The sequence below is a fragment of the Chionomys nivalis genome, chromosome 11, assembly GCF_950005125.1.
Source record: "Chionomys nivalis chromosome 11, mChiNiv1.1, whole genome shotgun sequence".
NCBI classification, from domain to species: domain Eukaryota; kingdom Metazoa; phylum Chordata; class Mammalia; order Rodentia; family Cricetidae; genus Chionomys; species Chionomys nivalis.
In genome coordinates, this window is record NC_080096.1 from 42,800,754 (window position 1) to 42,828,093 (window position 27,340).

The 27,340-nt window shown below is 45.0% G+C and overlaps 1 protein-coding gene across 2 annotated transcripts in view; it reads right to left on the reverse strand.

Moving 5' to 3' along the window:
• C8b (complement C8 beta chain) overlaps window positions 1-25,757 on the reverse strand; it is a 38,104-nt gene extending 12,347 nt beyond the window's left edge. Inside the window, exons 1-8 of one of the 2 annotated variants that reach the window (XM_057785233.1) lie at window positions 25,627-25,757; window positions 19,249-19,405; window positions 12,747-12,888; window positions 10,638-10,779; window positions 9,100-9,232; window positions 6,697-6,894; window positions 2,847-3,087; window positions 180-305 (exon numbers count right to left, since the gene is read on the reverse strand). In XM_057785233.1, the coding sequence (XP_057641216.1) occupies window positions 180-305; window positions 2,847-3,087; window positions 6,697-6,894; window positions 9,100-9,232; window positions 10,638-10,779; window positions 12,747-12,888; window positions 19,249-19,405; window positions 25,627-25,715 (1,228 nt within the window). In that variant the 5' untranslated portion in view covers window positions 25,716-25,757. The remainder of the gene's footprint in view (window positions 1-179; window positions 306-2,846; window positions 3,088-6,696; window positions 6,895-9,099; window positions 9,233-10,637; window positions 10,780-12,746; window positions 12,889-19,248; window positions 19,406-25,626) is intronic. The other variant, XM_057785234.1, reaches the window with a different exon arrangement.
• Window positions 25,758-27,340: the final 1,583 nt, after the last annotated feature.

The window sequence follows — 27,340 nt, forward strand, 5'->3', positions numbered from 1 at the left end:
GAATTCAACCACATTCAGTTTTTGGATTTCATTATACTAGTGGGAACAGGTAGATTTTATTAGATTGATTGTTATTTTCATTGAAATGCTTTGGAGTATCACATGCTTAAAGAAAGTCTGGGGCCAATGGCACTAGGGAGAGAAAAGCTGCAAGTGCAGAAGACACGAGTCTGACTCACCTTTGATTTCATTCAGAATATCGGTGCATTTCTTTGCTGACACACCCAATTTGAGGTAGACTTTCAAGTTACCACCAACGTGGACACCTCCTCCAGCACAGGTAGAAACATGGTCAAGAGTGTAATCTGAAGGGATAAGAAAAGATGTCCATGATCTATCTACTAGGTCATTTGCTCTGTCCCTTTTCCTGTGATTGACTCTAACCCTAACCCTTCCTGGTGTCATAGGGTCCTGGGTTCAAATAAATATGTCCTTGATCCAGAGACATGTAGTAAAGGGGCCATGGCAGAGACCCCGTAGAGATCAGTCCCAAGTTCATGTTCCAGCCTCCTCCTCTGTCTCTAAGGATAGTTGCAACCTTCAAAAAGGTCACGTGTTCAAAGCAATCCTCTAAAAACCAGACTCCTTATCAGGTACTCTTTTAGTTAGGGTTACTATTGCTGTAACCAAAAGCGAGTTGGGGAAGAAAGGGTTTATTTAGCTCACACTTCCACACCACAGATCGCCATCAAAGGAAGTCAGGATAGGACATGGACCCCGAGGCAGGAACTGACGCAGAGGCCATGGAAGAGTGCTGATTACCGGCTTTCCGTCCACGGCCTGCTCAGTCTGCTTTCTTATAGAACCCAGGACCACCAGCCATGGGCTGACTCCACCTATAATGGGCTGGACCCTCCTCCATCAATCACTAATTAAGAAAATGCTCTACAGCTGGATCTTATGGAGGCATTTTATTAAATGACAGTCCCTCCTCTTAGATAACTCTAGCTTGAGTCAAGTTGACATAAGACTAGCCAGGACACGTAGCTAGTGATTGCTGATCCAGAGATTACAAGAAAGCTCTATCCCTTGCCTTCCCCAGTCTCCATTTTTCTGATCTTTGATAATGGAGGAAAAGGTCTGCATTAATTGGTTGAAGTAATGCATATACAAGTCTGAAAGTGCCTGGAGGTGGGTGCACAAATGTCCCTTATTTCTTTGAGGATTCCTTCCTACCTCATCCCCCCCGAAATTCTCCCCAAGGTATCTTCCTCCCTGGGGCTTGCTGAAATTGTATATTAGACCTTTCTAAATTGCTTTAACTCTGACTGAGGAAGACAGGCTTGTTGACTACTAGGCTTTCCAGCATTACTAATGTGGAACAGAATTTCCCTCAGAATATTTCAAACCCTTAAAATACAAATCTCATTGAGATAATCAGTGTTACAAGAAAAAGAGCCTTCATGGCCATGCAAATTTGCTGATTGTCCATGAAATGTGGCAGGATTCTCTCTCTCTCTCTCTCTCTCTCTCTCTCTCTCTCTCTCTCTCTGGCAGTCCTCTGGAGAAACTCTGAGGGTGGTATCAATAGAATATCTCCCTGAGTCGTAAGTTTCTCTAGACCATTTATGATCGTGGTAGACCCAAGTCTGGAAGACATGCATTTACAATCTTGCTCTTGCAAGTACATTGGAATTCTAAGTCCTGGCCCTGCTGATGGAACCCATGTGACTTAGAGCAGTTCCCATAATGAGACAAGAGACAGAATACTGGATTGGAAAGCAGGATCCATAGCCTAGGTTGGTAGTTGAAGACAGTTGGAAAGATCTGGAATATCTATAGGCAAGATGGGAGGAGAGAGAGAGAGAGGACTGACCACTCAGCTGAGGAACCACAGCGACCCCTCACTAGCAAGAGTATCCTGGGAGACTTTGGATCTTGCCTGGACTCTGCTGGATCAGATCAATCACAGCAAAGATTTACCCATAATTAATTCATATTCACATTAAAATTCAAGTGCGAATGAAGCATCGGTCATAGGCTGAGCCTATGGTATTAACTGGAAAACCCAATATAAAGGACTGAGGCTTCTAATATAAGGATAGGCAGAGTGTTTGTCTTACAAACTGAGTAACAGAGTTTGGATCTCCAGAAAGCCATGTGAAGGTCAAGTGGGCATGGAGGCCTGCCTGTAATTGTAGCTCCTAAATGTGGAGACAGGGGATCCCCCACAGCAGGCTGGCTATGGAGACCAGCCGTATCGATGAGCTCTGGGATTGACTGAGAGGCTCTGCTCCAATTACTGTTGTGGAAGAACATAGAGAATGATTCCTGGCATCAACCTCAGGCCTGCATATGTATGTGTATTTAAGTACACATGAACCCACACATGCCTGTGTTCACAAACATGAAAAAAACCATGATGTGTATATGTATAGGCACTTGCACAAACACATGAAAAATGAGAAAAGAAATCTGGAGGTCGATCTGAAGAAACTTGTTGGACAATAGAAAAGAAATTGAGCTTGATGCCTAAGCTCTTGGCTTGTGCCTCTGGCTGGCTGGTGGAACCATTTCTGAGATTTGGAAACTACAGAAGAAAGCAGGTGCAGTGGTCCAATGATTCAGGAGGAATATGCAACTTGATAAATCAAAAGCTTGGATCCCACTGGATGCAGCAGCTGTGGAAAGGAGGGTCACCCCAAAGAGAGAGCTGGGCTGCAAGGATGGACATGGCCAAGCCGAAGAGAGAAGGATGAAGACCAAGTCCTCTATGGCGGTACAGCTAGGTCAAGTGGAAGGAAATGGGGACACAGTTCAAGACTTTCCCCCCAAGCATTAGTCTAAGACTCTATCACTATCCCTCCTGAGCTGGCCAGGACAGGGGTGTCCCTTGGGCAGCATACCTCCTCGCTCCATGAGGTCCTTGTTCATGATAAGCGTATACTCATAAATGCCCCCAAGCACGGCCTCGGTGATGAAGTGGGTCCCAAAGTCCCGAAGGAGATCTCGGTACTCCCCGTAGCTGTACTCGAGGGGTAAGCTCCTCACCCTCTGGAGGAATTCATAATGGAGCATGAGGCTTCTGGACTTCAGCTTGTAATGAGTCACTTCAAGGACAGAGCGTGCATGCAGAAACTTGCTTTTCTGGATGAAATACCAACATGGGAAAAACAGGTCTTTACAGTTAGGAATCATGAACAGGAAGATGGATTTTACAACTACCATCCAGTGTTCTTGCCCGGGGTCATTGTCTTATGATTCCATCGGGATATCTAAGGGAAGACAGTCTCTTTGAGATTTCAATTCTCGTAAATATTCCAGCATCTTTTTTTGGCTTGGATGAGTGCTGATCTCATTACGGGAGCAGATGAAGACCCGCACTACAGGGTGAATGTGGCCACTGGAGGCCACTCAGATGGGAGCAGAATTTGCTAACTTGCAAACCTCCACCATTTGCCTGTGTCTTTTGAAAACAAAACCCCAAACCACTCATGTCTAACAACAGTGCTTTTCTAAGGTGACCGTGGCAAGTGTCTGCAAACCACGATGTATAGAACGTATCTACTGCCTGTTTTGCAAACACTACCATTCCCATTCATTTGCATATTGTCTACAGCACCTAGTTACAACATTTACATATGGTCACACTGCAGTGGCAGAGTGGTGTAGTTGCGACACAGACCCTTCCCTCAGTATTGTGTAAAACCTCAATTATTTGCTCTGGTCCTTCCCGGGAAAAGCCTGGTGTCTTCTGGACTTGTGGTATAGACTGAATGTTAGTGTGGCCAGATGAGAGCTAGGTATCACCACAATGTGAGGTGATGGGTCCTTGTATGGGGCATCTAGGTCCTTGCATGGGGGAAAGAGGGATGGTGGAGATGGGGAGCACTCTATTTCAATCAGGCCCTTCAGCTCTAATGAGCTACTCAGCCTTCCATGCACTGTCATTGAAACTGCCAACTTCAGTCCAACCTGGCTTGTGGTCACCCCATTCTAGTCCTGTCCAGTGGTTCAGAACCCTGTTTCTCCTACCACAAGTACTTGGTTCATGCCTTTCCCAAGTCTGCTAGGCTTTGTCTCCTCTCTGCAGCTTTATGAAAGTTGTCAGAATCAAAATGGAGCTGACTGTGTCACCTCTCACAAAAGTCAAGTAAAAATCCATCAGGCCTGGAAGTTACGAAGGAAGGGCACTCATTCGTGATTGTGTAATAATAGGAACTGCCATGGAAGACAGTCACAGCAATCACACACAAAAGTACGCTACTTCAAGGACCTTTAAGCAGTTACTGCCCAGCTTCAGAATGGTGGCACCCATAGTGTTAGTACCCTGTGGCCTAAGATTTTTGTTTGCAATCCTTCTCATTTTTGCCTTTAAAAACTTCTTTTGCTTCAATCCCCTTGGGATCATATATAATTTATGGTAGCATGCTCACTCCCATTGCGATACTCTGCTGTTTCCAAATACACAAAGGAGTCTCTGACAGTCTTCTGACTGTTATTTCAGGGGACATATTACTATAAAACTTCCTCTCTGCTCTCCATTCTCTCGCTAATCTGCTTTCACTTCCCTAGTCAGAGTAAGATCCTAAACCTCTGCGAACATTGTGATAAACCTCTGTCAGGCAAAAGCAAACAAACAAACAAACAGGGGTGCATCAGCTTATTATTGCCTTCTGACGGAATCAACTCTCTTTCTTGGATATATAACCTTCACTTTCCATTCACCAGTTCTCTGACTGCTGCCAGCTGCCCTGAGTTGAGTGGTCCTCTTCACGCCTGTCCATTTTCCATAAGCTATATTGTAGATCAGCCTTAAACCAACTCTGTACAGATCCCTAAACCTGCAGGAGATAATTGTGTCGCGACTGTTCCCTCTGCTTCTAAGTTCTTCCCTCTCTTCTGGACACGTGTTTACGTGTCTTACTGGCTCTTGGCTATTTACTACCATCCCTGGAAGCCCCAGATACCCTCTCCTCTTCTAAGCTTGCAGAACACATCACCCACATTTTCTTTGTAACTTGCACTGTACTATATTGCAGCTGATATAAATGATGAATGATTTATTGCTTACAAGCTTACATCTCCTACTAGACTGAGAATATAAAGGCAAGAACAATTCATTATATATTTTATAAAGAGCTTCAAGAGATAAGTTTGAAGGTGCCCAACAAAACAGTTGCAAATTAAGGAGACAGAAATGCTAATTCTTTTGATTTGGTCATTAGACCTTGCATACATGGACCAAATTATCACACTGTAACCCTTAAAGATACCTGCTTTTTTAGATAGTACATTTAATTGAACAAAAGGAACCTTGTAGAATTTGTCTTAGGTCATGTCAGGTTATATACATGCTAGCACTGCAGACTGATTATTTGAATCAGGGAGATGAGGTAAGGATGGGGGGGGGAGGAGAAGGCGGGGTATGATGGTACCCATCATTTTCCATCATAATAAAGTCAATTTCTGTGATTAGTCCTGTTCTTCATTCCTACTAATCTGTGATGAGTGCCTGTTATGTGCCATCCTGTCTAGAGATGAAGGAACCAGATCTGTACCCCAAAGGCCCCAGTTCATAAGACAAGCCAACAGATGGAAGATAGTTACATACTAATGAATGCTGACCGCCTGCTTCCTGCCATTGACTCCATCTCTAGCAGAGGCCTTTTGGAATCCCTTATGGTTTCTTTTGCTTTCATATAAACCATTGTAGACTTTGGGTCTTGGTCTCTTTTCTTTCGTATCTCCCTGGATTAATTGCATAGCACATGACTCCTAGGTGAAAATTCTCAGTGACTCACTGAAAATGTGTACCCTCTTTACCTCAATCACCTGTTTGTTTAACATTTTACCCCAGTCACTTCCCTTGCCCATTGCGGTTTTCCCACCAAGTCTTTGGCTTTGTGCTTATCTTGTGCTCAGCAAGGGATAGATTGATTATTTGAATCAGGGAGATGAGGTAAGGATTGGGGAGGAGGAGGAGAAGTACCATCATGCCCTCCTCCTTCTCCCCAATCCTTACCTCATCTCCCTGATTCAAATAATCAGTTTGCAGTCACAATGATGCGATTGGTATTGTGGAACATCTCTGGGGAAAAGTGGGAGCCAACAGACTATGTATCAGGGCAGCACAAGGCAAAGCAGCCTGGGGTAGTAACCTGAGGCAGGGGAACTGATAAGAGGTAAGAAAAAAGCAGGACGAGGACGGGGATAGTAAAGACAACCCCACCAGACATCTAGGAAGTCACAGAAGAGTGGGGTCACTTTCCAGACATTTATCCCAAACAAAAGTCAACCTACAGTGGGTTGAAAAAAATGTCCAGACAGGTTTCACTGGGGGGCAAATCTGCACATTAAGCTTATTGAAAACCAAAGGAAAGGGCTTTCACAAAATAAAAAATACATTACTAGGCTTGCCGTCTCCAAAACGTAAGTCATTGTGAGACTAAGATGCTGTCTATGAGAAGAATTTCAGGACAACAGAAACTGTCTTATTTACTTGGACCAGGAATCATTTGAAATTCAGACACATCTCTGAGCATAAAAAGATACACATACATTTAAAAGCAATAAACTGGTGTTTGTCAAGAGCAAGAGTGAACTTTAAGTTGGGTGGGAAGTGGCATGAGGGAGGACCTGGAAGGAGTTGGGGATGGGAATGAATATGATCAAAATATGTTTATGAAATTCTCATAGAATAAATGAAAACATTATTTAAAAATAAGCAAATAAAAGCCTCAGACAGGTACTTACAGTGTGGGAGAATCGTTTGATTCTGCTCATGTAATGTTGGTTTTTGCTGCGTTCTCCTTTAACTCCGAACTCAAACACGCTAGGTATTTTAAAACCGAACTTGAAATCAAACTTGCCATCTTCTTTCTCTGTCATATTGCGTTCAAAATCTGAATATGATTCATATTCTGTAAATGCAAATTCATACTGGCCTTGGGTCTATACGAAGAAAAGAAAACATGTTTTAATATGCTTTGGTTGAAATCGTCATCAGGTGTTTACTGTGTTCTTGCTGCACAGCAGAGCAGTGCTGTGCTAGCGACTCTGGACAGACAAAACTATCGGGGACAGCTCACATACCTACCTCAAGACCCCCACTCCAGCCAGAGAGACAGACATATTCAGTACCACAAATCATGCTCAGGTTTGGAGGAATGCAGGGTGTGGGGGTGTCCAGGGCTGTGGATTGGTCTTCTACAGAGCCTTGAAGCAAAGCAGGAAGGTCTCAGCAAGTGCCTGGATGCCGGTGTAGCTGAATCCGAAGGTGCCAGAGTAAGGGAAACAGGATGGGTGTTGTAAAGGAACATTCTAGATTATGGAGGCTTTTGACTCTCTATTCTGAACTGTGGCTTACTGCAAACATGACCAAGAAAGGAAGGAGTGGGGTGGCCATTCTGGGACAGCATGCCCATTAGGCTGGAAGGAGCGAATCTAAAGGTGGAGTCACAAGCCAAGAGGAAGGAGGCATGAGGAGCGCGGGGCACTAATGATGTGGGACTGGGGCAGCAGCCAGGGAGTGAAGACCGATTTATCCACTTGTCTTAGAGAGCTCAGCAGAGCTGTACACTAAATCATTAGTGCTCATTGTTTTGCGTAGGGGAACTGGCAGGGGCAGTATCTCGATAGACCTGGAGAGACCAGCATCTTCACCTCCATTCCATGGGCATTTGGAAACTTGAAACGTCTATAAAATCCACAGCCCAGGAAGGGAACAGTGATGACATAGATGTGGCCTAAAGGGGGGGCGGGTGGTGGTGGCCCTGGAACCCTGGCGTAGCTTCCCTCTAAGTGGATGACTGGGACAATTTCTCCAGGCCCCGGTTTCCCCATGTAGAAAATGGAGAGGACAGTTGTCCCTCTCCTTAGATCTGTCTTGAGGACCAGGCTCACAAGGAGCCTGTCAGAGCCTTCACTCAATGCTGGCTAAGGAGAGCAGCAGCTGGAAGCTCCAGATGGCGTCTGGGCTGGGATCTGGCTCCTGCACCGTGTCCTTGGAAAGCAGAGGTTGAGAGATGGACTAGAGCACTTGATGGGAGGTCTGCTTAGTCCTAGGCCAGCCAGTGTTGCAGAAAGGGCCAGAAAAGGGGGATGAGGAGAAAGGAAGTTGCCCATGCTTCAGAAGTATGCATCTTTGGTCATGGAAACCACCACCTAGACGAGTTTCTCAGTCAACCATCTTTAGTTCACAGACAAGGAACCCGAGGGCAGAGTGGGAAAGGAACTTGACCTAAAGGTAAAACATCTTCTCTTTAGACGGCAAGGTTCTGGTAGTGTATGTACATGGTGTATTGCATACTCTACTCTGCGATTGGTGTGTCTGGGAGTACATACAAATCATAGTACAGATTTTTATGGGTGCAGCGTTATCTTTAATTATTTAAAGGTTTTTTTGTGTGTGTATGTCCATGTGTGTGTGTGTGTGCGCATGCGCGTGTGCGCTCATAAGTGTGTATGTGTATCTGTAAATGAAGGTACCCACAGAGGCCAGAAGAGCCTGTCAGATACCCTGGAACAGAGTTACAGAAAGTTGAGAACCACCTGATGTGGGTGCTGGGAACTGAACCTGGGTCATCTGCCAGAGCAGCAACTGCTCTTAATCCCTGAGCCATTGCTCCAGCCTTGGCAGTAGAGCATTTTCTAACTTTCAGTACTGAGCTCAAGGCCTGGCTTGAGAGGCAAGGGCATGGAGTGATGGGAACAAGTGTTAGCATGAGCCGAGGGCTCTCTGTGATAGCAGGTGTGATGCTGTCCGCTCAGCCACATCATCTCACTGACCGTGTCACTTCACGGTTGAAGGTTGTAACTTCTACATAAAGACAGGACAATAGAGGTGCTGAGCATTTAGGACTGTGTAGGTGACAAGCAGACAAACCAGTTCAACTGTGTGACGCCAGATCCCATGCTCCGTCTTCAGTGGAGCTATTGATTCACTGTATTGATATTACCGCTATCACAACTCTTGTTGCTGTGATAGGTGACATTGTCAGCACAAGGTCTTGTGCTAGGGTACGCCCACTTGCTACCAGAAGACACTGGGACTCCAAGAGAAAAAGGGGCACAGACAAGCTACAGAGCTAGCATGCTTTAGAGTGCTCGGTCAGTGATTCCTTCATTGCCAGCAGCAGCTGCCTGGCTGTCCCTTACCTGTGGGGTGTAGCCTTCCACATTGTACGGCTTCCTAAACTTGGTGTTCAGGATGTAGTGAGGGGAGCATCCACCACCATAGTACCGGTGATCAAGAACTGGACCCTCAAAAGTATTTGTGAACAGGTTTATCCTGGAAGGGAGGCACAGACAGGGTGGAAAGCTGAGGATTCGGGGTTGTGTCACCTCTGTTGGAACTTAGCAGATCCCACTGAATGAAACTCAGAACTCCTGGTTCCACAAGCAAGGTCCTGGGAATCTGGCTTGTGCCAACTCAACCCTCTCTTTTTAGAACTTTGCATTGCTATTTCATGTGTATGAGTGTTTTGCCCTTCTATGTGTCTGTGGACCATGTGCATGCCTGGTGTGTAGAGGTCAGAAGAAGGCATCAAATCCTCTAAGACAGTTGTGAGCCACCTTGTAGGTGCTGGGAATTGATCCCAGATCCTTTGGAAGAGCAGCCAGAGTTCTTGACTACTAAGCCATTTCCCTAGTCTTGCCAGCTTAGCATTTTCATCTCAGACCTTCCCCAACACAGCTAGCAACACAGCCCTGGCTTCAGGACTTTGTTCTTCCGCCTGTGTATTCTGCTTCTTCCAGGGGAAGTAGCTCTCCTATCGGCTTAGTTGAAACTCCACTACTGACTTTGAATGTCTTCTCTGCTTAGTCCTAGCTTTGACCCCTGGAACTCACTTATCTTTGGAGGGTCTCAGCCCTGAGAAGAGCTCCTATTCAAGTGAAGAGTCTCTCAGTCTCTCTCTCTCTCTCTCTCTCTCTCTCTCTCTCTCTCTCTCTCTCTCTCTCTCTCTCACACACACACACACACACACACACCTTTAAGGGCCAAAATAGGCAGTTGTCTAAGGAGGAGATAAATTCTAGTCGTATTCCTTGCCTTTCTTTCCAGTGGCATTCTTTCTGGTGGTTCCTATCGTGCAGAAAGAGCTGGTCTCACCCATCCATCTGCTTAGATGGCTTAGATGTTACAGGGCATGGCAAGAAAGTAGGATGAATACTGGGCCTCTTTGGCCCTTTCTGACCTTGCTCCTTTGATCTTACAGAAGATTGGACTAATACTTATATCCCCAGGAGCTGAGACACACACGGACTACAGATCTAGCCTGGAAAATCATTGCTTTACGAAGTGCTCAGAAGTCCCTTCTTTTCCGCGTGGAGGATGCTGGGAACTAGGGACAGAACTAGATCAAACCTATGATGTATGTTGTCTGTAGGATTCTAGAGCCATGCTTAGAATTCCCCCGACACAACAAATTGTAAGAGTTAAGAATAAGGTTCACCCCAGCCCTTCAACTGTTTTAGTGTTCCTGGGTCAACCCTCCTGTGACCCATGTCTATTCACGGCATGTGCTTCTGGAACAATGTGGAGTACACCTCAGAAAATGCATGGAATACACTACAGGCTTTCTATTCTAGAAAGGAGAGCAAGTAAGTGTCCCTTTCCAGCCCCTTGTCCATCCTTCAGAATTCCATTTAACACTGTGCCCGTCCATCCGCCCAGCGTGACTGCAGCAACTCACCCGCTGGCCAGATTGCCAATCGCCCAGTACTGCTCCATTTCCTGTTGACATTTTTTATAAATCCTCTTACAGTTCGCTTCATCTGATTGGTCTCCACAGTCATTGTCCCCATTGCAGAGGAGTCTGCGATTGACACACCTCCCTGGGATGGAGAGAGGGGACCACACTCACGTGGCTGTGATGAGAGGCAAAGCCACAGCTGGTGCCAGGCGTGTGGCTAGGCCTGTTCTGATAAGTCTTCGCGTATCAGCCATGGCTGAAAATGATGCTAACAGTACATCCTCTTTTTGACCCCCAATGAGTTCAGTGCCACAGTTTTGAAAGCACTGAGGAAGGATTATCTGGAACCACCTGTGTAGGGGAAGTCAATGTCCCTAAGAAGCAGGTTGGTATCTGAAACCACCCCTCCTCCTGTCACCGAGGCTAGGAAGAAGTGGTGGATGGCATCTCCGAATGGCACCAGCTAAGACATCTTGTATTGGGGAACCAACCTCCTGGCCTCCATCCCCTCATCTGTAAGGTGGAAGTCATCACAATCATCCCACCATGACACAGTTGTGAGTGATGGAATAAACCGGAACCCGCTCACGGAAACCATGGCAAAGCCAATTGCGACTGCAGTAAGTGCTTTGGAGAGGCAAGTGCACATTGGAAGGAAGTCATTGCAGCACAAATGGGACCTTTACCTGCCTCATCTTTTCCCTAACACACATCGCCTTCAGAGCCATCATCTTCCCCCAGACAACTTTCTTTCAATGACTTCACTTTCTCTCGTATTTGTGCATTCTCAGGGAGATAAAGTTCACATGACAGGTGGCTCTGCTTCCTTGGACATATTGGGTCATTTAAACCAATGTCCTTCAGTCATAGAAGGCAAAAAAAAATAACGATCTGGTCTTCAAATGTTTCTTACAAGGCATTTAAAGTAAAGCCCGCATGAACAGCCATTATGGCTCTAGGCAAAACCATGGAACACTGGCTATAACGAGTCCTTGGGTACAGTATTAAAAAAAAACCTCTCAGATTTATTGGATGGAATTTTACATTTGCAGTAAGACTCAGGGATCATTCTGAGAATCGCTGTCTGTCTTTTGGAAGCTCTAGACCACAATCCACATGGCCACAGTGAATGGAACTCCCTCTAGAGACTTTAGGGTGATGTATCCCTGTTTGTGAGAGAGAAGAAATGGACACAGATTTCCCGGGATCAGACAAGCGGATCAGTTTGGGAAACAGTCTTTCCTAGGTCCTGCAGTAGATAATCATTTGCTGTGTGCTGCTTCCTTCCTTCTGTCCGTTTCCCCACCTCTCATCTATATTCACTGTCCTTCCTTGTAAAAGGCCAACATTTTTACTCAGTCCACCACACATTTGGACTCATGGTAGATTCACTGAAGCAGAAGCGCTAACCACAAGGCCCAAGTTTCCAAAGCCTTTGGTGGTAAGTAATGGGGATCACAGGTCTCACCTGTTTCGGTTTGGGCATCTTTTACTCCCCCTCTGCCCCCAGGTCTCTGAGAGCAGTAGCAGAGCTAATATGTGACAGGGAGCTTTTACCTCCATTTGTCACATGATGCTCATGAGCACGTTGTAAGGTAGGAACATCACCCCTGTGGTGGTATAATTGGCCTTTAGTTGGTGGAACTATCTGGGAAAGATTAAGAGGTGTTGCCTTGGTCATGGTATCTTAGCAATAGAAAAGTAACTAAATATAACATTCAATTGACATTAATGTATTAAAATCCAAAGAGGTTAAAGATCTTCTATCTCTCACAGTCAGATTAAGACTGACCCGGAACAACTTGTGATTCCAGCACGTCTAAGTTCTAGAGTCAGGGAATACAGCTGAGCTTCCAGACTCTCACCTGCAGCTCCTCCACTGACCTGCCTCAATTTCATAGGATGCAAAATGAGAATTATAATGATACCACCTTACGGTAGGCATGCTTTCATGGGGTGATACACAGAAAAGGAGGCTTAAGGCTTACAGTAAGGGGTCTCCCTGACCTGCCCCACAACCCTGATCATGAATCCTATGTCTGTCCCTCCATCATCACATGCTACGTTCTGCTTTTCAAGTTCTCTCCCCATGCCCACACTCACTCATACCTGTCTGTGCACACACAAAGCCTTCACATCGCACTTGACTTCTGCATGGTCGATTGGTAACACAGTCTTCAACTTCCTTGTCAGAGAAGTCACACAAGTCCCCAAGGAACTGGGAGGGCCGGAGCAAGTAAGCATGTCTGTACTGTAGTGGACAGAAACAAGGTGAGCCAATGATGGGACCTCAGAGACCTCAGGAGCGAAGATACTGTGTGGTGGGAATGGTCACCTGCTGAGCTGGGGGGTGCATGAAAAGCACACGGTTGGCTGATTGCTATTTGTGCAATTCCTATGCTTCCTTCACCACATACCTCGCGTGTCTATGCAAGACCGGCAATTTTCTGACTGTTTCCCCAATTGCACTGCCAGCCCCCTGAGTTTGGGGCACTTGTCTTGAATCTCTGTCTCTGCAGTGGTCTGCCAAGATTTGCTCAGTGTGAAAACAGCATGGGTGTTGGAATAAAAAATCAATACAGGTTTCATATAGTCAGTTCAGTTCAACAATAAACCAACTCTTAGCTTAATTATTCCACTGGGTGATTTGTATATTGTCGTGTATTGGTTAAGGCATAGGTGTGATTTAAGTGAAAAAGTATGTGCTCTGAAACTCCAACTGATGCTTGTACTCCCTAGTCGTATGATGTTGGGCAAATAGCTTTGTCTTTGGAGTCCAAATTTACTCATCGGTAAACTGGGGGCAATGAATTACCTAAATGTACAGTTTAGAATTTAAATTCTATAATTCTATATTTGTTGACATTATTTATATATTATGAATTATGTATTAATTTCTATCATATATAATTATATGTCATCTCAAGCTCATGTTTTTCTAGCACAAAATAGGTACCCAATTTTCTGTCATTCTTCTTCTTTTTATTGTCCGCTATTTTAGGAATCAATATTGCTATCTCTCTCTTCTTATTCATTTATTCTGAGAATATTGATTCATCTATGCCATATTTAAAAGGTTGGATTTTTTGCTTGCTTGCCTGTTGGTTTGTTTTTAATCATCATTAAGTCTTCTGACCTGCCTTCAAGAGGAGAGGGTCACTGCTGACGGCAAGAGGCACCCACAGTGACAACACAGTGCAGTGGATGCAAGACTAGGCAAGTGCAGTGTGCTTGTAATTTCATAGTGAAGTCCCCAATGCAAAGATAAGAGACAGTGACTGGCTTCTAGTAAGGATATTGGGGCTGAGATCTAGAAGTTGAGGAGGAATATCAGGTAGATGCGGACAAAGGTCAGGAAAAGAATGGCCAAGAACAACCTGGGAAGAGGAAGGTTTCTGGTCAAACTAATAGCCTAAAGGATGTGTCTTCTTATTCCAGAAACCATAGATGGATGGAGAGGAGTACAAGAGGGAGAGTGAGGGGAGTTGGAAAGAGGCAGAGTGGGGCCGGCCACCAGGGATCCCAGGCTGGGAGAGGGGGCACAGAAGGAAGTGATTACATTTGAGTGGCTTTCTAATGCTAGCAGTCACAACATGTGGGAAATAAGTAGAGTACCCGCCTCCTTCAGTGTAGCATAAGACACTCCTTATGTGACATCTGTACCATGGATCTGGAAACTCAAAAGGGAATAGACAGCCATTCTCCTTAAAGACGCATTCTTGCTAGAAGGTAGACTTAGACCTTCAATACAACTTTGAGGAACAAACATAAACAAACAAACTAGGAAAACATCAATAAATAAAGTATATAAGGAACACACAATATATACATATACTATGCATACAATATACATAGAATATCCATATATTATATGACAAACCCACAGCAAATATCATACTAAATGGGGAAAAGTTGAAGATATATTTTCAAAAATCTAGGACAAAATAACATGCTTATTCAACATAGAACTGGAAGTGTAAGGTTGACCAATTAGGCAAAAGAAAGAAATAAAAGGCAGATAAATTGAAAAGGGGAGTAAAAGGATTCTGTTTGTCAGTAGCACAATCTTGTATGTAAAATCTCTGAAGATTTCATCAAAACACTGCTGCAACTGATAAGTACAATAAAGTTGCAGGATATAAAATTAACACACAAAATCCAAAGGCATTCTTTATGCTTCAAACAAATAGGCTGAAAAGGAGCTTTGAAATAACTCCACTTATAACATCCTCAAAAATGGTAAGACATGAAGAAAGAAATTTAACGTAGGAAGTAAAAGACTGTCATAATGAAAATGAAGAACACTAGGGACAATTTGTTTTCACGGGTTAGAAGAAATAATGTTAAAATGTCCACACTAACTGAGGTAATCTAAGATTCAATGCAATCCCTGTCAAACATGAATTGCCATATTTACACAGCTCGTGGGGGGAAAATCACAAAGTTTATATAGCAGCATAAACCATCTAGAAAATATAGTAAAAACAATTTTGGACAAAAAGAACAAGCAAGGGGCATCACAACCCAAGACTTAAGACATACTACAAAGCAAAGGTGATCAAAAAATATGGGACAGATATATGAGTATGCACACGGGTGATGGCACAGAGAGAAAACCCAGAAGTAACTCCACATACTTAGAGCCAGCATAGCTTTTCAAGGCAACAAGAACACATACTCTAGAAAGGGGTATGTTTAAAAAAATATAAGCAGTGTTGGAAACTGGGCATACAAGGGAGATCACTCATATGCTTACCCTGCAATCTTGAGAACCTCAGCTCAATCTCCAAAGCCCAGTTATAGAAAGCCAGGTGCGGTAGTATATACTTGTAGTGCCAGGGATGTGTGTGGCATACATAACCTTGAAACTCCCCAGCCAGGCGGTTTATCCTACTTGGTGATTTCAGACAAGTAAGAGACCTTAAGTCTCATAAGCCCCACATTGGGCTCCATTTCTTGTAAGGCCCATGCTGGGCACCATTTTTTTTTTTTTTTTTTTTTTTTTTTTGGTTTTTCGAGACAGGGTTTCTCTGTAGCTTTGGTGCCTGTCCTGGAACTAGCTCTTGTAACCAGGCTGGCCTCGAACTCCCAGAGATCCGCCTGCCTCTGTCTCCCGAGTGCTGGGATTAAAGGTGTGCGCCACCACCGCCCGGCTAGGGCACCATTTCTTATAAGACCCATGTTGGGCGCCATTTGCTGTATCCCGTGTCAGGGCGGGAACATCATCTGGGTCCTACCTAGACTACCTAGATTATTTATCCATGCTTGGAGAGAAGTATGATGACTAAGAAATGGCAGGTGGAAAATTAAAGATTAAAGATAGAGACACAGGATAGAGTCAGGAGAATGCACCAGTAAAAACTGAAATTGGCTGCATATACCCCCATAGACTTTATATACCCCAATCCAAAGAGGAGGGGGAAGACAAAAGACTTCTTTACCACAATACAAGGAACAAAAAAAGTAATCACCTTCTCAATATACAAAGCATCAAGCAACCACACTCTAGGTCAATACATCCTGCTAGTAGCCACAACTTGGGTCAAACTTCTTGTTAATAACCTTGAAGGAGCAAGAATAGGCCTGAACTCTCTGTCTTTTAGTCAAGGTGAGAAAAATCCACATCCTTGAGCTCCTATATTCTGTCAAAAAATGTAGATGGAGCCTTATGAATGACCTCCTTGTATGTGTAGACACATTCAAGTACATATGAAGAGAGAGAGAGAGAGAACAAATGAATGAACACTGAACACATATCTGTAGAAGACTGAAACTAGAAAGGCCCTTATAATAAAAAAATTGCCATGTGTGGTGGGTAACACCTTTAATCCCAGCACTTTGGAGGCAGATGCAAGTAGATCTCTGAGTTGGAGGCCAGTTCCACTATGGAACTACAGAGTGAGTTCCAGGACATCCAGGGCTACACACAGACACCCTGTTTTGAAACAAACAAACTAAAAAGAAAGCTTAAAATGTGTCAAAGATCTAATGTAAGATCTCAAACTATACAACTACTGAAAGAAACCAGGGGAAACACTCCAATACCTAAGTATTGAGCAAACAAGACTTTAGATAGCATAGATAATAAACGCAAAGCTAGACAAATGGGATTAGGTCATAGTAGGAAGTATCTGCACAGACAAGGAAATGATCAACAGTGTTAAGAGACAAACTGAATGAGGAAAGTATCTGCAAACTTCATCTGTCAAGAAGCTAATATCCAGGATATATAAAGAATTCAAAGAACAGAAAATTTCTAATAATCTGAGTTTTAAAGGGGCAAATGATCTATGATCTCTATAAATATGTATAAATGATATTATATAAATGATAGAAAGACTGAGAATGGAAGGCCTTACGCACTGTTTATAGGAAAGTAAGTTAATATAGCCATCATGGATTACAGAAAATAATACCAGAGACTCTAGAAAGGAGGGAGGAAGGGAAGACGGTGGGGAGGAGGATGAAGATAAGAACAAAGAAAAAGGAAGAATTCTTTTTTAATTTTGAAAATCCTGAAAATAGATTTACCATATGAGCCAACAGTATAAATCTTAAGTATACATCCAAAGGTGATGATGGCATTTTATCAAAAGTAGATCATAACTCCCATATTTATTACAACAAGATTCACCATACCAAGAATAAGAAATCAACAAAGACGTTCATCAAGAGATGAATGGATTAAAATGGTATAATTGACAATGGAATGCTAGTCATCTATAAAAGGATGATATAGTCATTTGTGGCAACATGAATGGAGTCTGAGTACATCATGTTAGGGGAAATAAGCTAGACAGAGAAAGTCAATCACAGGTTCTCACTCATTTGTAGAAGCAACACTAGTTCATCACAGACGTAGAGAATAGACTAGAGGTTGCAAGAAGTTAGAAAGAAAGGAGGGACAGAGAAGGGGTGCTATTGATTATCAAAACACGTTGTGTGTGGGGTTCTAATGCTCTATAATACAGAAGATAAGTCAACAATAATTGCATAGCTCAAAGTAACTAGGAGTGTTGATGTTCAAGTTTCTCTACATGTCAGCAGAAAAAAACAATTATGTTTGAGTGAGGGAAAGGCTAATTACCCTGGCTTGATCACTGCCCAGTGCATATAGGTATCAAATTATAAAACTATACTTTACAAATAAGCACAAATACTGGAATTCAATTAAAGGATACAAATAAAGCCACACATATGTAGTAGGTTCTTAGAAAACTATCCCCAGGCTCTTAAGTCAGAGAAGGTATGGGAAGGATGGAAATGCACCTGTAAGTCTGGATTGAGAGGTTTTCCTGAGCCCCAGCCATGGAGCCTGCAGACAGGGCTGGTGCCAACTGAAGAAGTCCACAGTGAGTTACAGGGACAAGCTCTGACTGGCTGGCTCACGCTCAGTCCTTCTGATGTATGGTGCAGATGGAGCAGTTATCTAGATAATTGGATCAATGTTGATAACTTCAGCAAGAAAACTTACTCTGGGAACAGAACGATAGTGCTGGGCTCTCCCCATTGATCCAGTTAACTGCACAATTGCCCTGGGCTGGCTTTCTCAGCCTTTTCTGAGTCTTTGCCATGATAGGTCTAGTTTCCCAAAGAGCTAAGGGATGGGCAACCATTCTCTCTCTCTTTTTCTGGCATATCTGCTTTGTTCAGAGCTGGGGTCCCAGGTCAGCTCTCCCATTGCAAGAGAGCCAAAGGATAGGCACCATGGAGACAAATGGTGCCAAACTCTACTGGCAGAAAAATCAGGACGGACCCCATGGCCTGAGCTAAGGCTTTTCTGCTACTAGAGGGCTCCAAGAAGCCACTTATCTGCTCTAAGACTCTCTGTCTAACAGAATAGGTGGCAAGCCACCTTCTTTTCCTTGCGAAGATGTCAGAAAGCAGAATGAGCTCAAATATGAGTGTTATTAAACACCTGTTACATGCATGCACACTTACAAGTTTTCTGTTTATGGCAGCAAATGATAAAAGCCACATTATGATATATGCTAGGATATAGGGTAGGGGGAACCTGGAGAAGCCTGTAAAAGTTGTTTTACCTAAGTGGAGCTAGGGTTGATGAGCAGTTAGGGAAGGCTTCATGGAAGAGGTTGCCTGGAGCAGAGAATCAAATTCTGAGTCGTGTCAGAGAGTAAAGGTAGTGGGAGAGGTCATTGCTGGCTGAGAAAACATCAAAAACGGAGACACAGAGTGAGCAACACAGCTGGAAGGTTTCAAGAGCTGATATATCACAGAGATGAGGCTAGGGTAGGTGACACAGAAGTCTGGCTTTGATTCTTAGGGCTCATTTGGGGAAAGACTTGGTCCGATGTAGCTTTGTGGTAGCTTCCCTGGCTATACCGTGAATGGCGGATAGAAAGAACAGGTCAGAGGCAGGACGTGGCAAAGACAGATGTGTGGAAAACATGGTAATACCCAAGGAAGCACCAGCTTGCTGTTTGAGAAAGCATAGAGAAAGGAGAGTCACTCTGACGGCTTACATCTTTAAGGCTAGACTATGGCCGGTCACCACCATCAGCGCCTCTGCCAGATGTTGAAGACAAGTCTCCTTCTTTACCTCCCACCCCCACCCAGAAGTTTAGTGCCCACCCAAGGCCTGAGATCTTACCCTTTTCTTTTGGCAGGGGTCACACGCCGTCCAGGAAGACCAGCTGGATAGCTCACAGTCAATGGGTGCTGGGGGGACATCAACACTCCGTGCTTGTCTGCTCTTAATGAGGCTCTGGTTGGCTGCATTTGTGTCCAAGAAATCTGGCTTCTCTCCTCTACAAATCATCGTAAGGAAATAGTCGCGTATCCCAAAGGAATTAGTCATTCCCTGCCACCCGTCAATCACCCATTCCATAAATGCAGGTCAGAGCATGAGGGCAGAGTGGGCCATTTATCATTCCAGTGCTTGCTAATTCATCTAACAAATATGTTCTGAGCCCCCAGGAAGTGCCTGACATTAGGAGTACTGTGGTAAAAAAGTACTGGACTCTGGAAAAAAAGACAGTATCTCAGTCACTTATGCCATCCGATTTCTGGTCTGTATGAGCTTCATGCTTCTCCTCCATACAGTGGCTGAAATGTATTCCCTTTCATGGCTGTTTCTATATTACAAATTATAGTCACTAGGTGAGCCCTTAAACTCTTAGGAACTAAGGGTACACAGGAAATCCATCATAGCAACACACTCTTTTATCCTCTGAAGCTGAGGGGTTTGCATTAGTTGATGTCTTTTCAGATTAAATATCCACGAAACATGTGCCAAGAACAATTGGTACTGAAGACATCAGGCTTCTGGGTATATGGTACGGGGTCTTCTTAAGAGAGAAACATATCTTGCATCTTAGCAATTTTTAACGCACGCAGGCCCCATACCCGGAGCTGGGTTTGAAGATGTGTAGAGGTTAGGCATGGGTTCATTGAGTCTGGAAGCTGGGGAGAAGGTGAGAAGCTGGTGCAGGAGTGTCCCTCCCCTCACCCTGTGCATGATGTGAACTCAAACCATTGTAGGGCCAGGGTAGAGGAATGGGGAAGTAAGCTCTCAAGCGGAAGTGATGGGAAGGGATCAGCAAAAGGATGGGCTGGGAGGGGATGAGAGAGTTTATGTTGATGCTGGTACCCTACTTGAATGCCTAGTGGTGGGGACATAGGAGGACAGAGATGTTGGGGAAGATGGTAGAGGCAGGCTAAGCTCTAGGTGCTCATGGGAGAGCCACAGAAACTCACTCAAGGCACAGTTCCTACCTGGCTCTGAAATCGCTAAGAGAGGTCTGTGCTGAAGAAACAATCTGATCATGAGAAGGTGAGGAGGGGCAGTGACTGGTCTCTTTGGAGAGAAGCAGGCCAAATGTATGAGCTACTGCTCCATCCTCGTGATAAAACACTATGGCTGAAGCAACTTACAGATGGGTCTATTTGACTTAAATTTCCAGAGGACCAAGAATCCGTTATGGTGGGAAAGCATAGCAGCTAATAGCAGACAGAACATCTGCAGGGAATGCTGAGGGTTTGAACTAGAAGCAGGAAGCAGAGAAAGCTAACTGAAAATGACTCAAAGCTGTGAAACCTCGAACCTTGGCCACAGTGATGTACTCCCTCAATACCGCACTCCCTAAGACCACTCAAGCCTCACCACCAACTGGGGGCTAAGTATTCCAACATCTGTGCCTATGGGAGACATTATCATTCAAACTACCAACTACCACAACATGAAATGTGTGTGTGGAGGGGGGGCATCAGGGAAAACAGAAGAGGAGGGAACCGGTGTCAGACTGAGCCACGGAGGTCATGAAACATCTGTGGAGATGAGAGAAGCACAGAGATGGGGCAGAGGACAGAGGAGTCACCCGTCAGAGCCAACAAGCAACCTGGGAAATGAAATATGTCCGAAATGTAAGGCAGGCTATTTGTTGAGTCCATGGCACACAGCGGGGCCAAGTGAATGAATGAGCTCATTATATCATCTGTGTGTGCCTCAGTTTCCCTACCTAGACCATGGTAGATGTACTACGATTCTCTTGTTATCTCTTCCCGTGAGTGTGTATATCAGTGTAAGAGCCCTTGGAAGTTGTGCTTTGCAAGCTAAAAAGGAGGTATGAGGAAGAAAGGAATGGAGATTTATTGAGGGCCTAGGATGTCAGACCTAAGCATTGCACTAGATGTTTTCTGATGCTTTCATCACATCCCACAGATAAGCTAGAAGGCAGCTATGGAATGAGGTCACCTGGACAGATGCTGAACTGGCTCAAAACAACACAGCAAGCCTGATGCAGTGAACCCGGGATACAGTTGCCCTGAGATCTAAGCCTAGGTCTGTCTGAGCCTGAGTATACACTCTCCCCCTTGCCCCATGATATCTGGGAGCGGATCCAAGCTGTATCCACTCCTGTCACCTCCCATCACTGTCTCTATAAGTGTCTGCAAGGCCTGTTTCCTCCCTGTCTCTAAGATTAAGTCATTAGGGGGAACATCACAAAGCCTCCACTGTCAAACACACAGGACATCACTCCAAACAAGGTCATTAACGACACATTCTCACTTGGCAGAAGTCCTAAAAGGAGGATAATATTAACTACTGTGAGCTCCATTTCCATGGCGGGCCCCAGAGACTGGCAAAAATCAATTGCCTAGTAAAGTTGGATCTTTAACAAAAGGTCAAAGACTCTACTGGAAACCACAGGTGGGTACTTGAAAGTGGTTACTGAGGCAGGATGCTGCACCCCAGCGGGGGCCCTCCGATGGCTCCTATCTACTAATTTGCTCGGGTTTGACAAAACAATACTGTCTGTGATTTGGCTTCTTCTAAGTATGTATTTGACAGCTCTGTGGGATACCTTCTTCCTATTTCAACTACAAAGCAGTTATGCTGGGTTTTTTTTCTAAGTATCACCCCAATTTGGGACCACAGTGGAGACCAAGTGGATAAGTAACATGCACAGTCGCTATTAAGAGTTACAATTATTTTCCTCACCAAGATCTGAGAGCCCGTTAATGGGCAAGATGATGACTTACAGAGGGAACGCGCAAGACGTAGCTATAACCACCAGCTCTCTCATTTTAACACCCAATTTCCATTACGGAGGTGGCAATATAATGAAATAATCAGCAGAATAAATAGTATGTTTGTAAATTACATCGGGTAAGTGCGGTTCATTAGTGCCGCAAAATGCAAATCTAAAAGAGAGGCTACTGCCAAGCCCCATCTTGAATTTGAGATTGGCATGGAGTGGCAAAAACGACAGGTTCAACCGAGACCTCTGTGTGCGGCTATGTGCGCCTTCCACCCTGAGAAATTTCTATGGAAACAAGCCCACTGGCTTGGCTTCTGCTGAGATGCCTCCATATGGGGAAAGTAGATAAGAAAGAATAATAGAGGGGGTGCATGTGGTCAAAGTATATTAGGAGCATGGATGGAAGGGCCGTAATGAAAGCCTGACATGTAGTTAGCAGACACGAATGCAAAGCCCAACTCGTCTGTAGCATAAAACTGCCTCAAGAAGTACCAACATTAATAATCATCCAGGGCCCCACATCCACATTGAGCCTGTCAATCTTTTGCCACAGTTGTGTAGTCTTTAACTGAGAGCATCTCCAGGAATTGGGCATCTGGGTACCACGCTAGCCCCAGTCCTGTTTGTTCACCATCCTCTTCAGAGGCCAGCGACTGTCGCAGACACGCTGTGTGTCATGCCAGCATCTTGCAAATTCTCTCGTCCATCTGTGCACTGTGCAGCTTCACCTTCCTGTGCTTTGCTTTGGTCTAGTGCATCGTCTTCTACTATTGCTCAGACGCGGGGGCGTCTGCCCACCCATGCCAACCAGATCCACATTGATTCCTAAAGAGACCTAGTTTGCCTCTTTCATCCAGACTATCCCCTACAACATCTCTTGCATGCCATTGATTCCTCTGAGGGACATTTATATCCTAACAACATTTTGCAATTTCAAAAAAAAAAAAAAGTTAGCATAAGCAGCATTTTATACGTCACTGGAAATATGTCCCTTCTAGGAGGTGCCAACAAGGACATGTCTTTCTTTGGGGTGCACAGAATGTTGTTGCCAGCCTTAGGGCATATCAGTCTGGGTCCAGATCTCCTCCTCTCTTTCTCTGATCAAAATAAAGATGGATCCACCAAGCACGGCAGGATTAGGTCAGCAGTAAATTCCCGGCCCTCAGCTTATACGGATGGGGCACATCAATACATTTTGGCTTTCTGTGGAAATGCCCTGACACAACAACTTTCTTGTCACACGCAATTTGTTCGGCAGCTGCATCCCCTTACCAACAGCATCTTCCACTTTGCTGGAATGGGGGAGTGGTTTCTGGGGGAAAGGTTTCCCATTTCTCTCTGTCGTTTGCTGTTGCAGACACGGAATTTAAAGCAACATCTCAAAGAAGCAAATCCGTGTCCAAGAGAAACATCCTGGGTGTCCAGCAAGTCGGGTGGATTTGGGAAGTGTGTTAGTGAAAGGCAGGAAGAAAAAAGAATGCTTGCGTTGTGCACACACGCCCCCAATGGACTGAATAGCATTGAGAGCCACACGGTCTTTAAGCCCCAGTTTCCTTCTCTCTATAACCGTGAGAGAATGGCTGTGGGGACGAGAGTAAAGGCCTGGAACAGAGTAATGATCAATACGGATCAATAGGCCACGTGACAGTGTGGCCTGAGCAATGAAATGACAAAGTTTATGATATGAAAGAGGTTGCAACACTTTCTGCTCCTACAGAGAATACTTTCGTTTTGCTTTCTGTGTCTGATACTCAAAGGCATGTTGTGTTCAGGACTGGCATGTGGGGAGCCTGGGTAGACAGCAGAATATTCAACCAGGGTTCAGGAAGGGCTGGAGGCTCACTGAGTGCGAGCCATTCTCTTCTCCCCTCTGGGGATCAGTTTGTCCTTCTCCAGAGTGGGAAGAAGGGGCCACCCCTGCTCCTCTTGGGACAGAGCTGTGCGTTTTATAGCCTGCATTTAGTACCTGGTGGAACCAAGGCCCTTACCTAAAAGAGAACTTGACAATGACCACACCCCAGTGTGCTACCCCTTCACTTCAAACCTTCTACACCTGAAGGATATGGTTTCATGCCCTAACTACTTCCTCCTCCTCCTCCTCCTCTTCCTCCTCCTCCTCCTCCTCCTCCTCCTCCTCCTCCTCCTCCTCCTCCTCCTCCTCCTCCTCCTCCCAGTTCTCACCTTGGTGTCTACCCAATGAGATTGAAATGTACCTGGAGCCTTGGGAACAAGCCAGCCTCTCTCACACCTCCATGCCTTTGTGTATGCTGTTACCAGTGCCTGATGGATGCACCTGTATCCCTTGCCAGAACTAGTCACTCTTGCTCTCTCTTGACTGCTGTTTGTGCCTGTATCATCTCTCATGTCTCTGTGTTTGCTCACACACTGCCTTGCTCCCTGAGAACACGAGTGAGGGAATTGCTCAGCTCTACACACTCCATCATAAACAAGGGGCCGCCTGCAAGTACATGCTGCCTCTGGGAGGGTTATATGAGCCCTCTCCTCCCGGCACAACTCCCTGGGCACTGCAGGCGTCTCTGTGCCCACAAGTAAATGCTTAAAAAGCCCTGGCGGCACAGTTAGTCTGTCCACCAAGTTGAGGGTCATGCTGATTCTAAGGGTGAGTGCTGGGGTGTCTGGTGGGTGAAGACTCATGATCTTGATCCCTGGGAAGGTGCTCTACAGAGGATGACTAGCACGATGCCAGGCTCAGGACAGTAGGCACAGCGTGGCGCTGCTCACACCATTGAGAGGTTACTATCGGGGAGCAGTCAGAGAGTAAAGAAAAACCTTTACCTCTCTCCTTCCACAGGAGTGCTCATGATCACTCCGGTACCTAAGCACTTCTACATCTCGTGGTGGGAACTGCTCAGGCACAAGGAGGGTCTCCAGATTGCCAACACTCAGGCACCTCTTTCTCTAGAATCCAAGTTTGAGGCCCGATTAAGATTATTTTCTTTAGCTCTTTTTACATCCTATGAATAGAAACTTGGATGCAATAAATCAGTTGTTTAGCTCCTGGGAACAAACATTTGTGAGAGGGTGGAGGGTAAAGAGAGGAAGAAAGAGTTTGAGAGACCCACTCACCCTAGATATATGGGGCTGCTGGGTGGGTAGAGGAAGACACTGCCATTTATTCAGATCATTCATGTGAACTGGCTCATTTTTCATATATCATAATCCTTCTTATGCATGAAGAGCCAGACCAAAGCTTCACTCAGAATATAGAACATGTCTCCTATTCTTCTCAGCATGATAAAGTTCATTTAAATATGTCAGTCCCTTAACAGGTGTTTTTGTTGAAGCCAGCCACTTGGGTCCACAATAATTCAGAGGGAGTTGTTCATTTTACTTTATCAGACACATGCAAGTTGCTCCAAGAGATGTCCCTCTGCCCACAGGCATGTGGCAGGGATGGTCAGCACGGTGTGGTTTTCATGCTCTCTGCCGTGTAACTGATCAGGGAACCATGTGTACCCGTCACTTACCTGGACCCAGAGAGATGGAGACATCCCAGGGCAGTGCAGAGAAGATATGACTTTGCCAGTGCCCTCCAAGCCTGGGTCCCTGTCTTCATGTCTGTGTGACAGGCGCTCCGGTGAGGTTCCCAGATGCCTGGGAAGCCTACCCACTCTTGCTGCTTTCAGTTCTGTTCTCATAGAACAAACAGCTCAGCAAAGGCAAAGCAAACAGAAGCCGGTGCCTGGGACAGCAGTTGACTTTGCACAGCAGGAATGCACTCATTCGTGACTCTGCAAAGGAAAGACAGTGAGGAACACGGTAACTCCATGCAGGCTACCTCATCTGAGTAACTCAGGTAGCCACACACTGCAGCCTCCCCCAGACGGGGAGCAATAGATAAGTTTATATAGTAGTGTGTGCAGTCACATGTTGGGTACTCAGAGACGCGTTCTGTTCTCAACAAATCGAGTTGCAGGGTCTGAAGTCAGACGGGACTGGGGCTGAGTCCCAGGTTTGTAGCAACTCTGAGGAGGGCTCTAGAGCTCAGCTACTAAAGTTTGAATTCTTTCTATATGATTTCCACCCGAGTGCAAGTTCTTTCTATATGATTCTCAGCTGTGTGCCAGAACGCATACTACCCTCTGCATAAAACAGTGCCTGTCACCCAGTGCTATACTGAAGAGGTCAGTCAGTGGGAGGGTGACAGGACATTATAAACAGGCATGAAAATGCCACAATGGAACCGATTATTATTACATGCAAAAAAACCATGAGTCAATCTAGATATCCAGAATGCATTGGAATTGCCAGGCGGGTACCAAGTACTTTCCATATGCACCCGATATTCTCCATTTCCTCTTGATAAAATGCTTCAGAACTGGAGGAATCATGAGATGCCAAATGTGCTAATGTCATGTAAAGTGATATTGTAAAAATTATAATTTTACGAAAATATCCTAAAATGCATTGTTGTGTTGACACAGGTTTTATAGGGTCTTATTTATGGGGCGATCAACTTTGACCTTGCTGGGAAGTAAAGTTATCAGATGATTGATGCAGGAAAATTCAACATTTGTTTCTGAGTCTTGCTGGAAACTGTTGAGAGTTACAGTTGATACAACTGAGTGGCTACCAGACTCTTCACCTACCATGATTCCCTCATCTGCTAGGTTATAGAAACCATGATTCCTTCTCTGGGGTGGACCACAGCCAAGACAGGTATCACTCACAACCATCAGTATACTACCTGAGCCTAGCAGGACAGGCAACCCCATCCATAGACTTTTGTTGCCCAGGATAGCTCCCAGGTTCATCTGGCACCCTTCCCTGTTCAGTCACCTTAAAGGAAAAGACCAGAGAGAAGCATTCTGGAAATCATACAATCAACTCAGCCACTAGAAATGCATCTCAGGGGTGAGGGAGATGACTTAGTGTGTAAGAGCACTTGTGCAAACAGAAAGACTAAGCTCAGATCATCAGTACCCATGTTTGAAGCGAAAAACAACAACAAAAACCTACTAGGTAAGGCCACAAGCACCTGTACAGCATCAGGAGACCCTGTCTTGAAGGAATAAGATAGACAGTAATAGAGGAGGACACCCAATATCTTCCTATGATCTCTGTACACATATGATTGTTCACACACAACATGAAAAAAGGAAGGAAGGAGGGAGGGAGGGAGGGAGGGAGGAAGAAGCACCTGTTAGGTTACCCATGACCAGATGTGAGGTGGGTATTACA